General features: G+C 42.3%; 2 protein-coding genes across 2 annotated transcripts in view; both read right to left on the bottom strand.

Moving 5' to 3' along the window:
* Positions 1–16179, bottom strand: part of LOC311090814 (uncharacterized protein) — a 189835-nt gene that overhangs the window by 49174 nt on the left and 124482 nt on the right. The window lies entirely within an intron of this gene.
* Positions 12589–14709, bottom strand: LOC311090828 (NLR family CARD domain-containing protein 3-like). Its single transcript, XM_084126383.1, has 2 exons — positions 14600–14709; positions 12589–14523 (listed from the first exon to the last, which is right to left on the bottom strand). The coding sequence occupies exons 1-2, from the start codon at positions 14665–14667 to the stop codon at positions 12720–12722; spliced, it is 1872 nt and encodes a 623-aa protein (XP_083982509.1). The 5' UTR covers positions 14668–14709; the 3' UTR covers positions 12589–12719.

Below are 16179 nucleotides of genomic sequence, written 5' to 3'. Positions count from 1 at the left end.
AAAAAAAAAAAAAACGGGCCCAAGCCGGTGGCACCGCAACCCCGGTGCCTTTAGTTACCTAAACACGTCTGTTTATGAATGCCCGTGCAGCCGTGAGCATTTTAGTTTAATTTTAAAATTAGCACCTTTCGGGGGGGCGGATTGCTTGAATTTATTTTACAAAAGCACAATGTTGTGTTTTATTGCGAGTGTACACAAATATAAGTTAACACTTTGCAGTTTGAATGGTGTCCTGTATGAACAAAATGACGGAGTACTTGTACACGGCGAGGAACGAGCAGCGTTTTTTAGTTCATTCCTACTTCCATAAGAATTCATTGAAAACCCTCGCTCTGCTCTGCACCTTTATCAATGTCCGTGCGGACAAACATATTTTACTTTTGTTTTTAAGTTAGCGATTCAAAAGCCCCCAGCGGTGTCACACGCCGATTAACCAGTGGGGAAATATTCCCAGAGTCACATCCCTAACATATTTATATATAAATACTATAGGCCTACCTGATTTTGAACACAAGAGGGCAGCATAGCACTATGAATGACTTGATTTATTTATTTTTTGGACTAAACAACTATTCTGGCTGTTTTTAAACTTAACTTAAACATAATTCTTAAATTGAAAAAAAAAAAAGAATAAGATGGGTTTAGTTCTGATATTTGTATAATTATATATTGAAATAAATGGCGTACAATTACATTTTTAGAAGATATGAGGCTTTTAGTGTTTCCTTTATTGACATTCCTTTAATCCCTCGCCATAGCAAAACTGTTTGAGATATTTTACATCCGTTCACAATTTAGCATCTTTAATGTATTTTCATCATGTTGAAAAAGTTTGGTGTGAATAAAATAAACCACTTAGGAGGAGTAGCTAAAAACTCGGAGTCTGAAATATCCAAAAAATCTACATTCAAACCAAAATATCTGACTTCCTGTTGGTCAGAGCTAATGACTGTAAATTAGAAAGTTGTCCGGCTCGATGAGACCAATATACGTACTGATTTTTGTAACTGTTGGTAAAACTAACCCCCCCCACTTTTGTCAAAAGCATTTTGAAAGTGACACACTTCCTGCTGCCAGTTGGTGGCGCTATAACTTTGACTCACAATAGTTACATCCATCTGATCGGCCTCTTACCACGAACACACTGCTGAAGTTTCATCAAGATCAGTTAATGTATGCAGAAGTTATACAACTTCCTGTTTCTCTTTTCTCGCCATAAATTCGTTTCCTAGCCATGGCCAAACCGTTCGAGATATCAAAAATCCATCCACAATTTAGCATCCTCAATGTCTTGACTTCATGCACAACGAGTTTGGTGGGGATCGGCTGAATTCTCTAGAAGGAGGACATCAAATTCCACAGAAAGCGTTTTCTAAACAACCCATAATAGCCGACTTCCTGTTGGGCTGGCGTAAAACTTGACCGAAGGAAAGTTGTTCGGCCCGATGAGATCAATATGTGTACCGAGTTTCATATTAATTCATGCAAGCGTGTTTGATATATGGACCAAGTTTTCAGACCCCGTTCAAGGGGGCGCTGTTGAACCCCCCTGCCACGCCCGTTTCTGAAACTTTGCACATGTCTATTGGCTAATAAATGTGATGTGTCTGTCGAGTTTCATCCAATTTCAAGCATGCTAAGAGTCTCAAAAGCATCAAAAAAGAATATTAAAGTTCGATGCGTTGCCATGGCAACAGTATCTAAGATATCAATAATCCTTTCACAGGTCTACATCTGCCGTGTGTCTACATTATACACATAAAGTTTGAAGCAAATCGGGTAAAAATAAGAGGGTGATTTCAAAGCATTTTGAAAGTGACACACTTCCTGCAGCCAGTTGGTGGCGCTATAACTTTGACTCACAATAGTCACATCCATGTGATCGGCCTCTTAGAACGAACACACTGCGGAAGTTTCATCAAGATCAGTTAATGTATGCAGAAGTTATAACACACTTCCTGTGTCCCATTATTCGCCATAAATTCATTTCCTCGCCACGGCCAAACCATTCAAGATATAAAAAATCCGTTCGCAAGAATTCTTCCTCAATGTCTTGACTTCATTCACACCGAGTTTGGTGCGATCGGATGAATTCCCTAGGAGGAGTATTTCACATTCCATTGTATGCGTTTTCCAAACAATGTATAATAACCGACTTCCTGTTGGGCTTTTGTAAAACTTAGAGCACGAAAGTTGTTCAGCCCGATGAGATCTATATGTGTACCGAGTTTCATATTATTACATGCAAGCGTGTTTGATTTATGGACCAAGTTTTCAGACCCCATTCTAGGGGGCGCTGTCGAGCCCCCCTGCCACGCCCCGGTACCAGCTTCAGTCCGGCCCTGATGGCCGCAGGTTCTGACGTGTGTGCAAAATTTCAAGAGTTTTTGAGCATGTTAAGGGCCCCAAAAGTGGCAAAAAGGCAAAAAAAAAAAAATAATAATGAAAAAAAAAAAAAAATCCTTACGAAAACAATAGGGCCTTCGCCCTTTCAGGGCTTGGGCCCTAAATATAGCTGCGAGCAGCGATTGCGGGCCCAAGCCGGTGGCACCGCCACCCTGGTGCCTTTAGTTACACTAAAGGCACTATGTATATAACCATTATATATATGTAACAATATATATATGTAACAATACATTATATATATATATATATATATATATATATATATATATATATATATATATATATATATATAGAGAGAGAGAGAGAGAGAGAGTGTGCGTCCACGATGAGGAATGGGCAGAGAAGAGCGAACGTTTTTTAGTTCATTCCTACTTCCATAGGAATTCATTGAAAATGCTCGCTCTGCACCATTATCCATGTCAGTGCGGTCAAAAGCATTTTGAAAGTGACACACTTCCTGCTGCCAGTTGGTGGCGCTATAACTTTGACTCACAATAGTTACATCCATCTGATCGGCCTGCTGAAGCACGAACACACTGCTGAAGTTTCATCAAGATCAGTTAATGTATGCAGAAGTTATAACACTTCGTGTTTCTCTTTTCTCGCCATAAATTCGTTTCCTCGCCACGACCAAACCGTTCGAGTTATCAAAAATCCGTCCGCAATTTATCATCCTCAATGTCTTGACTACATGCTGACCGAGATTGGAGGCGATTAGATGAATTCTCCTGGAGGAATACATCAAATTCCACAGCATGCGTTTTTCAAACAACCCATAATAGCCGACTTCCTGTTGGGCGGAGCTAATAACTTAGAGTGCGGAAGTTGTTCGGCCCGATGAGATCTATACGTGTACTGAGTTTCATATTAATTCATGCAAGCGTGTTTGATATATGGACCAAGTTTTCAGACCGTGTTCAAGGGGGCGCTGTTGAGCCCCCCTGCCACGCCCGAGTACCAGCTTCAGCCCGGCTCTGATGACCCTGGGTTCTGACCTGTGTGCAAAGTTTCAAGAGTTTTTGAGCATGTTAAGAAGAAAATTTCAGATGGCATTTAGAGGCTATTTATATATATATATATATATATATATATATATATATATATATACACACACTACCAAATTGGTTCACAGTTGGAAGCATCGCAAATTTTTTTATTTTTCCACAAATTGTGCTTGCAAATTGTATATCCAAGGTAAACATGTCTAGTAATTGTGCAGTTAATTCTCTATTGTACAGTAAAAACTTTAGAATCTATTCAAAACTAGTCAACGTTTTTCAAAACTAAAGTATACATTTTATCATACGTATTTCAAAGTAAAGGATTCATTAGTTAGTTGATGACTTTATTTTTGACAAAACACATACAGTATATATTCCTCATCTCAGTATAGCAATAGAGTTTGCTAAAAGCTGTTCATTCAATACAGCAGTATTTGAAAATCGATAATATTTTGTAAAATTACATTTATATTTGCATTTATGTCAAAACCTAGACACTTTTAAACATCAAAATGACATTTATTAATATGTATTCGTGTCAAAATGACATATAAACAGATTTTCCTATTCAATTTTGCATGGAAACGCTTCCAAGACGCTTGCGTGTCGCGTGAAAAATAGGCGTCGGTTCTATTTCTAGCATGCACGCGTTTTCCGCGCGTCTCACGCAGGCAGTGTGCAAGCTCTAAACTGTTAACCTGGGAGCCGAAATAAAAACGGACACGCCACGCAGCTGAGACGCTTTACACTGCACACGTGTGCGGTGCATTACGTCTGCGACAAGGTTTTATTCCGTCCTCCACGCGGTGCCAACTCACACCAGGAGCATTTCAGAAGCGGAGTGACTGGATGCGCGAGACCACGTGATTTGCCTGTCCGACGTAGTTTTTCTTGATTTTTGGGTTTCTACCATACAGTCTATGGTTTCTACCAAGGATATTGGTGTGTAATACGTTAGGGAGTTTGCACAGGGTGTTTATTTTGAATTTGACAATGTTTTTTTTACTTTTATTTTGTATTTCCGGTGCGACTTGGACGCGCGTCCATCAGAAATAGACTAGGCGCCTATATTTAGCGAAGCGCCACGGAGAGCTTCTGAAGCTTCTGAAACGCGCTGCGTCGCGGCCGGTGTAAACACAAGCATTGAGAATGGGCGCGATCAGCTCCGGTAGCCGTGTCGCAGCCGTAATGCGCCGCAGACGTGTGCGGTGTAAATGAGGGGTTACGCCACGCATCCAGTGTGTCACCGGCCTTATCCAGCTGATGTGGGCGTTTCACAGGTTTGTATGGATCGCCTCACATTTGCGTTTGAATAGCGCGCTGTCTCCGTGGGCGGAGTCACATTAAAACTTAATTAGCTGAGATGAGAACGACTGACATCTCTCTCTTTACATACATATTACATAAACTGTGAATATTTGTTTTTTATAAAAAATACTTCATTTAAAAGAAGAGAATTCAAGCTTCATGCCTGTGTGTCTGTATGTCTGTTTGACTGAGTATTCGCTGAGTTACAGTTCATTTTCGGACGCGTTTCAGAATGGACTTCACTGACGGAGAGTAGGCAGAACTCGCATCATGTTTATTTTTCTTTATTTGGCGAAAAGCACAACACTTTGTTTTTATTATGAGTATACACAAAAAAAATACACACTAAACAGGATCGATTGATGTACAACACAAGCATATAAGATAAAAATTAATATTTTTTTTTTATATTTTTTTTGCACTGATAAGGAAAAAAACGAGCCTATCGCGCCGGCGTGATAGCCGACCTCAGTGGGTTAATGTATGCAGAAGTTATAACACACTTCCTGTGTCCCATTATTTCACTGCCAAACCGTTCGAGATATCAAAAATCCGTTCGCAAGAATTCATCCTCAATGTCTTGACTTCATTCACACCTAGTTTGGTGGCGATCGGATGAATTCCCTAGGAGGAGTATTTCACATTCCATTGTATGCGTTTCCAAACAACGTATAATAACCGACTTCCTGTTGGGCTTTTGTAAAACTTAGAGCACGAAAGTTGTTCAGCCCGATGAGATCTATATGTGTACTGAGTTTCATATTATTACATGCAAGCGTGTTTGATTTATGGACCAAGTTTTTGGACCCCATTCCAGGGGGCGCTGTCGAGCCCCCCGCCACGCCCCGGTACCAGCTTCAGCCCGACCCTGATGGCCACAGGTTCTGACATGTGTGCAAAATTTCAAGAGTTTTGAGCATGTTAAGGGCCCCAAAAGTGGCAAAAAGGCAAAAAAATAATAATAATTTTTTTTTTTAAAAATCCTTCCGGAAACAATAGGGCCTTCGCCCTTTCAGGGCTTGGGCCCTAATAATCCTTACGAAAACAATAGGGCCTTCGCCCTTTCAGGGCTTGGGCCCTAATAATAATAATAATAATTATTATTTCGGTAACTTACCGTTATAGAATTTTTGTGACACCCAGAGTGTTCTCGCTTGGGTTTCAGTAAAGCACTGCTGTGGCAGTATGGAACAGCTTAGCCTGACATGCACTGTGTGCAGGGCCACTTTACAGCAGGACGATGGACATGGCAGCTGTCCATCCTGCTTAGGCTTGGAACATTTGAAGCAGGGTCTCACTGATGATGCCTGTATGAATTGTAGCACTGTCGTGGGAACGGACAACTTCCAGACTAGCTGCAGTAGAGGCACTCGACCTCAGACCTCGGCAAGGAAAAGTGACAGCTAAGTGAAAGAGGGTGGAAGCAGTGAGTGTCTCCACCAGTAAGAGACAAGGATTCTTTAGCCAATAAAGTGGAGGTTTTGACCTCAGAGTTTGCCCAGATTAAGTCTTTAATATTCAATCTGCAACCAAGGGACACATCATCACAGATGTTGGGAAATCCCAGTAAGTAATTACCTATTCCTGAGGAGGATATGCTGTCAATGGCAGCCTCTCAAAACCAGTTTTGTGAGGAGGGTAATGAAGAATTCTTATCAGGAGTCCACTCTCTCATGATGACTCTCAGAACACGGCACGGGGTTCAGCGGAAGGAGTAGAATCTGATCAGGATGTAGTGAGACAAGCCATTCAGATTGCATTGGCACGATTAAGCCTGGACACTGCCCCTATAGTGGCAGCAGTGCCTTTTTCAGAGGGATGGCAAAACCATCTGCTCTTAGCATTCCCCCATCTAAAGATTATATTGAGGAACTACAGAGGTGCTGGGCTAATCCCAAGTTACTTACTCTTCATACCACAGCAAGCAGGGCCCTGGCAGCTATGCAAGAACTGGTCTGGGTCAGATGCCTAAAGTGGATCCATTTATCGCCTCTTTCATCATATCACCGGAAGAGGCTTGGAGACCTAATGCTCGCTGCCCGCGACCTCAGTGCAGAATCATGGACGATCTTCTTAGTCAAGCATACAATACTGCAGCACGCATGGGTCGTATAGAGAATTCGCACTCCCATCTTATGCTGGCGCTATCCCAGTCTCTCCAACCTATTGGGGGTGATCCTTCAGTCCAAATCCTAAGCGATGCGTCATTGCAAGTGTTCGCATTCATGTCAAGAGAATTGGGTAGACTCATGTCAACACTCACTCAGGCACGCCGTCAAGTATGGCTGGCACAGTCTCCATTGTCAGAAGCCTGTAGGAGAACACTTTGGGACCTCCCTGTAGTCCCAGGCCAACTGTTTGGACCAGCGGCACAGCAAACTCTGGAAAAGAGCATTGAGACGAATAAGACAAGACAGCAGCTGGCAGATTTAAGAGGGACTCCACCATCACAATTTAGACAAGGGTATGGGTGACGGTATCCTACTCGCTTTCAACATTTAGTTGGCTCAGGTGCTGTTCAGAGGAGCCAGCCAAGGCAGCTAGATCAGCTTGTGCAGTACCCTAGAGCACGAGGACAACAATTAATTCAGGCTCCAAGGGGCAGGGCGCCAGGTCAGCACACCCCCAGAGATAATAAAGCCCAGGCTCGCAGAGCATGAAGTCCTGGGGCCAACCGTCGGATGTTTTTCACACCAGCAGCTCAATTTCTGGAAAGAAAACACCTCAGACCCTTGGATAATAGCAACGCTATCTCAAGGGTACAAGCTGCAATTCTGACGGCGGGCCCCTGCTTTCAATGGGGTCAAGATGACTACTGTCAAAGACCCCAACAGCTCACTGGCATTGGCAAAAAAATAGCCAAACTCCTAGAAAAGGATGCCATAGAACCAGTAAAGTGGTCAGCACGGCTAAATGGGTTTTGTTCAGTGTACTATATAATTTCAAAAAAAGATGGCGGCGTACGGCCCATTCTCGACCTTCGTGGCCTCAATCAGTCCCTCAAGGTTTTACCATTCCACATTCTACGCACAATGGAGGTCCTTCAGGCAGTCAGACCACTACAGTGGTTCACCACAATAGACCTGAAGGATGCTTATTTTCATATCCCAATTGCACCACAACACAGACCGATTCTCCGCCTCGCATTTCAAGGTCAGGTCTATCAGTTCCGGGTCCTACCATTTGGGCTGTCTCTGTCCCCTCGGGTGTTCACCAGGTGCATAGCTGCAGCATTGTCCCCAATACAAGGCAGGGGGGTGCAGGTGCTTCCTTATCTGGACGACTGGCTCCTCTGTGCTCCATCTCAAGAGCAGGCAACAGAACAGACCAATCTGCTGATTTCCCATGTCACTCAGTTGGGTCTCAGGGTGAACTTCAGCAAGAGTCAGTTGTCAGTCGGTGAAGTTCATAGGCATCACTCTAGACTCAAGATCGATGAAAGCATTCCCATCACCTCAGAGGGTGGACAGCATCTTGCTCTTTCTCCAGCGTTTTCATGAAACAGATCAAGCTTCCATTCAGAGTGGTGCTCAGATTGATGGGCATGCTAGCAGCAGCAGCTGCGCTGATACCACTGGGCCTTCTTTCACTGCGCCCTTTTCAGAGATGGGTAAACAGTCTTCACCTGAACCCCACATGGCACAGGAGCAGACTGGTCAAAGTTACAGAACAATGCTTCCTTACCTTGAAACCATGGAAAGAGAGGTCATTCCTGATGAAAGGGGTAGCTCTGGGTGTGATTCCCTCTCGCCGAGAGGTAATACAGACCGATGCTTCGCTAATTGGCTGGGGCGCAGTGTGGCAGCACAGGATGATCATGGGGTCATGGAATCCGGACAAGCCACAAAAGACATAAATAACCTCGAGCTACATGCAGTGCAATTAGCTCTGAAGCACTTTGCGCCGGCCCTATTGAACCGCCATATTCTCATCAGAACGGACAATATATCAGTGGTATATCATATCAACCATCAAGGCAGCACAAGGTCCAGCCAGTCTCTGAGAGTAGCACAAGACCTTCTGACATGGGCCTTCCCTCGGTTCACAAGCATCAGGACGATGCATATACCGGGAGTGTTGAATGTGGTGGCAGACTTCTTGTCTCGCCACAGACCTTTGCCAGGAGAATGGAGACTCAATCCAAAAGTAGTTCAGATGGTTTGGCGGCGATTTGGCAGAGCACAGGTGGATCTTTTTGCCTCAGAGACCTCGACCCATTGCCCCCTGTGGTTCTCCTGGACAGAGAAGTCCAGCCCGTTGGGTCAGGATGCGTTTGCGCATGCCTGGCCAAATCTTCTACTGTATGCCTTTCACCCGTTCCCCTTAATTCTGCCAACTCTTGAAGAACAACTCCAGTTCTTCAAGGGCACCACAGGATGCTCCTAGTGGCACCGAACTGGCCAGGCAGGCCTTGGTTCCCAATGTTATGCCGGCTTCTCAATGGGGAGCCCTGGAGCCTACCCAGGAGGCAGAACCTGCTCCTTCAGTTTCAGGGGCAGATTTGGCACCCATGCCCAGATCGGCTACAGCTCTGTGTCTGGCCACTGAGGAGCCAGAGTTACTGTTGAAGTCTTGTGATGTTAAGGTGCAAAACACAATCCTGAATTCTAGAGCACCTTTTCTCTAGAATTCTAGAAGCTTTTCACTGACTGGTGTACACCAAGAGGGTTGGTCCCAGACCACTGCCCGGTGCCAATGGTGTTATGTTTTTTGCAGTCCCTGCTGGACAATAACAGGGCTCCCTCTACCCTAAAGGTATATGTGGCTGCAATTTCTGCCCAGCATGTAAAGGTCAGTGATCAATCACCAGGGTCACATATTCTAATCACCCGCTTTCTGAAAGGTGCTCAGCAATTGCACCCTGCTCCAACTGTTAGGGTGCCCTCATGGGACCTCAGTCTGGTTTTAAGAACACTTACACAACACCACTTTGAACCAATGGAGCATTGTGACCTGAAGTGGCTTTCAATAAAGACGGGATTCCTTTTGGCAATAACGTCAGCCAAACGTGTTGGTGAGCTCCACGCATTGTCAACCAATACGTCCTGTATGCGTTGGAATGCGGATGGAACAATGGTGACATTGTGGCCTAACCCCTCATTCCTACCCAAAAGGCTCTCAACATCATTTAGGAATCAACCAATTGAGTTGGTAGCACTCAATCGTTCTGTGTCTGACACACAAGATGGCAATCCAATGGAACAATTATGTCCAGTGCGAGCCCTTCGGGGCTATCTGAGTGCCACAGAGAAACTGCGACAGTCAGACCAACTCTTTCTCTGCTACGGCGGGCCAAGAAAAGGGCAGCCTCTGTCAAAACAGAGGTTGTCACATTGGGTGGTGGAGGCCATTGTCCAGGCATATAAGGCCAACAACATGACATTGCCAGCCGGCATAAAATGCCATTCGACCAGAAGCATCTCAACATCTTGGGCAGCATTAAAAGGTGTCCCTCTAATGGATATTTGTGCAGCAGCTAATTGGTCTTCCACTGATACCTTCTCCAGATACTACAGAGTTAATGTGGCCGCCCCTGGTGCTATGGAAGTGGCAGTCCTGTTGGGACCCTCAACTTCGGCTTAAGGTTAGGAGTAGCTTCCTCGTGACCTTGTTGTTATGAGCCATCCAGTGGGAAGCACTGCCTCTGGCGGTCAGTAAGAACGAAATAGAACGAGAGTTACGTATGTAACTACGGTTCTATGAGTTCTGGATGACCGCCAGAGCACCCTGTCACTCGGAGTCTTGCAAGAAGATTCTGTTGAGACAGTTTGCAGGATGTCACAGGGTTAAATAGAGGGGATCCCCATGATGTACCTGGTCATGTGATGACTTTGTTGTTATTTGTTATTAGACTCGACCTGTGCATGAGCAAGTGAGATAATATTCAGTGGGAAGCACTGCCTCTGGCGGTCATCCAGAACTCATAGAACCGTAGTTACATACGTAACTCTCGATTTCTCAATGTTGGGTTGCATCTTTTCTCTTTATTCCAGAGCATTTGATGTTTTGTATCGATTATCTTTGAATTGATTATGAAATTGGCATGATACATTTACCTGACATAATAAATTGTTACATTTGATTATTCTAACTGACATTATTTTCATTAAAGAGTTAAAAGGAATAGTCAAACATTCTCTCACAATTAATGATCCACAGATATCATTAAAACCTTTTCATTTATGGAGTCAGACGAAATAACGAGAGAATACATATTCAAATGTATTGCATTTAATCAAAAAATACTTTGCCTCGAGAAAAGGACAGTAACACGTAAAGACCTTCCGCACTGATCGGATGCCGGTTTTGGGCCGATCTAGCGCGAGCTTACACCAAAATCTGAAGTGTTTGATCGTTAGTTTGTCTTTTTGTTTGATGTGTGTTTCTTTTTCAAATGCACATTAAAAGCGACTCAAACTCACAGTGCTTTCAGATGGAGCAGCGTTTACTACTGATCAGAGCCGTACGTCACTGACAAGCTGCACATAATAATCACAGCTTTTGCGATTTCATAATAGCGATAAGCAAAATCGATTTCATGTTAATTGCAATTAATCGTGCAGCTCTATTTGATATGTTCACCGACAGCCGATTAATGACCGTTGCGATCAAATTTGACCTCAGACGAGATTCTTGACAGTGTCAGAAGATTTGACTCTCAGTCCTGCAGTGTGACTTCTCCTACGACAACCGTTACATTGTCTTAGTTTTTCAAGAGAAGCCATGACCAAAATAAACATTAGAGATTTCTGTAGCCACCATTTCAATCCTGCGTGTAACGGAGCTCACATCACCAAACGTCTCATTGATACTTAACATACTATATACTTAACATTGTGAGTCATGTGTGAGAGTCAAATATGATCTTACCACAGTTTCTCCAGTTTACAGTGAGGATTCTGTAGTACATCAGACAGCAGATTCACTGATTTTCCTATTTTATTCCATGACAGATCCAGTTCTCTCAGGTGTTCAGGGTTTGATCTTAGAGCTGAAGTCAGAGCAGCAAAACCTTCATTTGTGAGATCACAATTACTCAACCTGTAGAGAGATGCAATTCAAATAGCATAATTTAAACACCATCAATAGCTTTCCAACAAATTTCAATTCCAATATAATTTAACAATGTAAAATTCTTATTCAAGGTTCATGGTCAAATGTTTCTATTTACAACGTGTTTTTGCAGTGGTAAGAAATGTAGCCAATCACAGACATGTTTGCTGATATCTTTTGTCTAGTGCCGAGTTCTTCACGCTTGCAAGTCCTCTCATTAACAAAAAGACAGATTTTATGCAGTGGAGACAACTTTATTATTTATAATGGAACTTTGTGAGATTGTGAACTGAAATTGTGACAGCTTTATAATGATTGTAAAGGGAGCGCTCTTTCGAGGCAATACATAATCCATTGAATAAAAGTTTTGTTTTTCTTGCTGCTGAGAGGACCGATGGCCTATTACACACTGCAGAACGGCATGTCAAAATAGATACTCACAACAGATTAATAAATATTCATATCAATATATTTTTGAAATTCCATTCCTAATATTTGCTTGTAATGACTTGTAAATAATCTTAAATGTCTCATTGTATGTCCCAAAGCGCTTTACATATAGCCTCACATTCACCCATTCACTCACTCATTCATACACGCCATCCAGCTCGTCGGGAGAAGCTGGGGTTAGGTGTCTTGCTCATGGACACCTCGACACTTGGTCAGGTGGAACCGGGGATTAAACCACCAACCTTCCGGTTTGCAGACAACCTACATGGACCACTAAGCCACTGCCGCCCCAATAGTAAACAATAGTAAACCTGAATTATTCATTCATACACACATTTTCTGACTTCGTTTGTAATGCCTGAAGGAATTTTACATTGTCACGGTTTAAGAAACACATCAAATACTGACCACTGAACTCTAGACAACATCTGCAGCACTGAAGATTTATGAACTGTTATTTTCCTGATGTTTTAACAGTGAACTGATTGTTCTGATTGATACTTACTGAACTGATCTGGATTCTTTAATCACAGGAAGAAGCTTCTGAAGAACCTTTAGTTGTTCAGTTTTATCATCTCTTCCAACAAAATCATTAATATTAAACTCCAGCTTCTCCTCTGATGTCAATAACACAAAGACTACAGCTGACCACTGAGATGAAGAGAGTTTGGCTTCCTTTATTCTTCCAGATTTCAGATACTGTTGTATTTCCTCCACTAGTGAACGATCACCCAGTTCATTCAGACAGTGGAACAGATTGATGGATTTCTCTGGAGAGTCAATGGTCCTGATCTTCTCCTTAATGTACTCAACTGTTTCCTCATTGCTGTCAGATCTACTTGTCTGTTTCATTAGTCTTTGTAGGAGAATCTGATGAGACTCCACTGACAGACCCAGAAGAAACCGCAGGAAAAGATCCAGATGTCCATTTTTACTCTGTAGAGCCTCATTCACAGCTCTCTGATGCAGCACACATAATGAAACGCGTTTAAACATGACCTGAAACCAGCCCTTGACTTTAGACAGCAAACTCTGTTTAGAGATTGAGTCAAACACATTTCTGTTGTTGATTGTACAGGAGAGATGCACATATAGAGCCGCTAGATGTTCCTGAACGGTCAGATGAACAAAGCAGAAGACTTTACCCTGATACCAGCCAAACTCCTCTCTGAAGATCTGAGTGCACAATCCTGAGTAAACTGATGCTTCTGTCACATCAATGCCACACTCTCTCAGGTCTTCCTCGTAGAAGATCACATTGCCTTTCACAAGCTGCTGAAAAGCCAGTTTTCCCAGTTTGAGGATCATGTCTTCATCTGTCACGTTCTTCTCATAGTCCTTCTCATGTTTGATGTTGGTCTGAAGGATCAGGAAGTGTGTGTACATCTGAGTGAGAGTCTTGGGAATCTCTCCTCTCTCTGCTTCGCTCAACATCTTCTCCAGAACAGCGGCTGAGATCCAGCAGAACACTGGGATGTGGCACATGATGAAGAGGCTCCTTGAAGACTTCAGGTGTGTGATGATTGTATCGGCCAGACTCTGATCACTGATTCTCTTCCTGAAGTATTCCTCCTTCTGTGGATCATTGAAGCCTCGTACCTCTGTCACTCGATGGACACACTCAGAGGGGACGAGATCGGCTGCTGCTGGTCTAGAGGTGATCCAGATGAGAGCAGAGGGAAGCAGATTCCCCACAATGAGGTTCATCAACAACACGTCCACTGAGGCTGATTCACTTACATCACACAACCTCACATCGCTCTGAAAATCCAGAGACAGACGACACTCGTCCAGACCATCAAAGATGAACAACACTTTATATTTGTCTTTGGATATTTCCATTTCTTCTGTTTCAGGGAAAAAGACATGAAGAAGATCTGAAAGATGGAGTGTTTTGTCCTTCATCAAATTGATCTCTCTGAAAGGAAGTGGAAATATGAGCTGGACGTCCTGATTCTCTTTCTCTTCAGCCCAGTCCAGGATGAACTTCTGCACAGAGACTGTTTTTCCAATGCCAGCGACTCCCTTTGTCAGCACAGTTCTGATGGGTTTGTCTTGTCCAGGTAAAGGTCTAAAGATGTCATTGCATTTGATCGGTGTGTCCTCTGTTGCTGCTCTCCTGGATTGTGTCTCAATCTGTCTCACCTCATGTTCATTACTGATCTCTCCACTCTCACTCTCTGTGATGTAGAGCTCTGTGTAAATCTCATTCAGGAGTGTTGGGTTTCCCCGCTGTGCTGTTCCCTCATACAGACACTCAAACTTCTTCATCAGATTTGATCTAAACCTGTTGAGGACTTCATGGCTGTAAAAATTAAAATACCACAGCATTAACAAACACAATGTCTTTTTTAATCATATATTTGGTTGAAATGTAATACCTGAGATCAGTCTGTGTATCTCCACTCTTAAAATCTACTGGCCGAATAATAGACGCGTCACTCCTCATAGACACACAGCTGGGCTCTGGTTCTGATCTCTTCTGATGAACTGAACTATAACATAAATATATTGAAGTTAATACATTGAATTACTGTATTCAAAAATCACATATTCATTTATCCTTAAATATTTTTTTTTCACAATGTTGATAAAAAAAAACTGTAAAGTGAACTAAGTGCTCTCATATACCTCTCTCGTGTGTAACACAACATACACTAAAATATTAGCTACACATAAAAATAACTGTAAGCAATGTCCAAAAAGAATTTCTCATATCTTGTAGAATATATTACTGATAATTTTCTGATAATATAAAATTTCATACTATAATCATATTTTTATAGAAATGTAATACCTGAGATCATGTTGTGTATCTCTACTCTTAAAATATAATGGATGACTCATAGACGCGTCACTCCTCATAGACACACAGCTGGGCTCTGGTTCTGATCGCTTCTGATGAACTGAACTATAACATAAAAAAATAATAATTAATGGTGATAATATTTTAATATAAGTTCTTAAAAAGTATTCTAATAAAATAAAATAAATAAAAAAATCAATCAAATTAAAGTTTTTAACTTAATAAAAACATCTTCTTGCCTATAATTTAAAGATGATTTAATCTGGAGTTTATTCAAAATACCTGCAACCTGGATAAAAATCTTCATTTCTGGATGTTTGAGTTTCATCCATGATGAAGCTGAACAGTTGAAACAGAATCTGATCTTCACCATTGACTCTGAATGGAAATGACAAACAATAATTCAGCTGAACAGAACCTGAGATTCAGAGAAACAGGATCATGAGACACGGCGTGCACTCAAATACACAATGTTAGTCGTATATTAACACATGCTTAATAAACCACAAACAACACGAAACAATGAAACCATGTTTTGCCCTAAAATGAAACACATCAAACACATAAAATAACTAATATAGCCTATTATTTAGGGGAAATAGGCTATATATTGGCCTAAATGCGGAAGTCACCTGTAAAACGTCTCGAGACCTGAACACTCACCTTGATTAACGTTTGATCACATTCAGATTCACAAAATCCACCGCCGTTTCTATCAAGTTACACGTAAATTCGTGTCTTAGCTTTTATGAAGGTTTCCATTAAACACTTTGCATTTGACACTCATTATAGAATCGATTCTGGCTGTTAAATGGCGAAACATCAACTCTGATCATTTACTTTTTATTTGTTCCGCGCAAAACAATATCTTGTCCGGTTCGTGAACGAATCGTTCTTTTGAACCGATTCTTTTTAGTGAACCGGTCGAACCAGTTACTGTAGCCTACATCAAATCGGACTGAATCGTTCGTAACAGTACGCGTCTTGAGTCAGCGCTGATCCACAAGTTACTGAAGTTACTCACTTTCGGACATGCCTGACAGTCCCTCCGACTCGAAATAAAACAATATCACGGAGTATATTTTACTCCAGTAACTCTTCACTGAACTGAGGCATGTTGTGCTGAGAGAACTGATCATAGAACTGATGAGCACG

This window comes from Abramis brama, assembly GCF_963993115.1.
Source record: "Abramis brama genome assembly, chromosome: 10".
Lineage (NCBI taxonomy): Eukaryota > Metazoa > Chordata > Actinopteri > Cypriniformes > Leuciscidae > Abramis > Abramis brama.
This window is presented reverse-complemented; position numbering and strand designations above follow the sequence as displayed.

Bases quoted from the DNA above. Each gene is read 5' to 3' on its own strand.
- LOC311090828 (XM_084126383.1), bottom strand. From the start codon at position 14,667: ATGAGGAGTGACGCGTCTATTATTCGGCCAGTAGATTTTAAGAGTGGA. The intron at 14,524-14,599 runs GTATTACATTTC...TAATTTTTACAG, and splicing joins GATACACAGACTGATCTCAG to CCATGAAGTCCTCAACAGGT.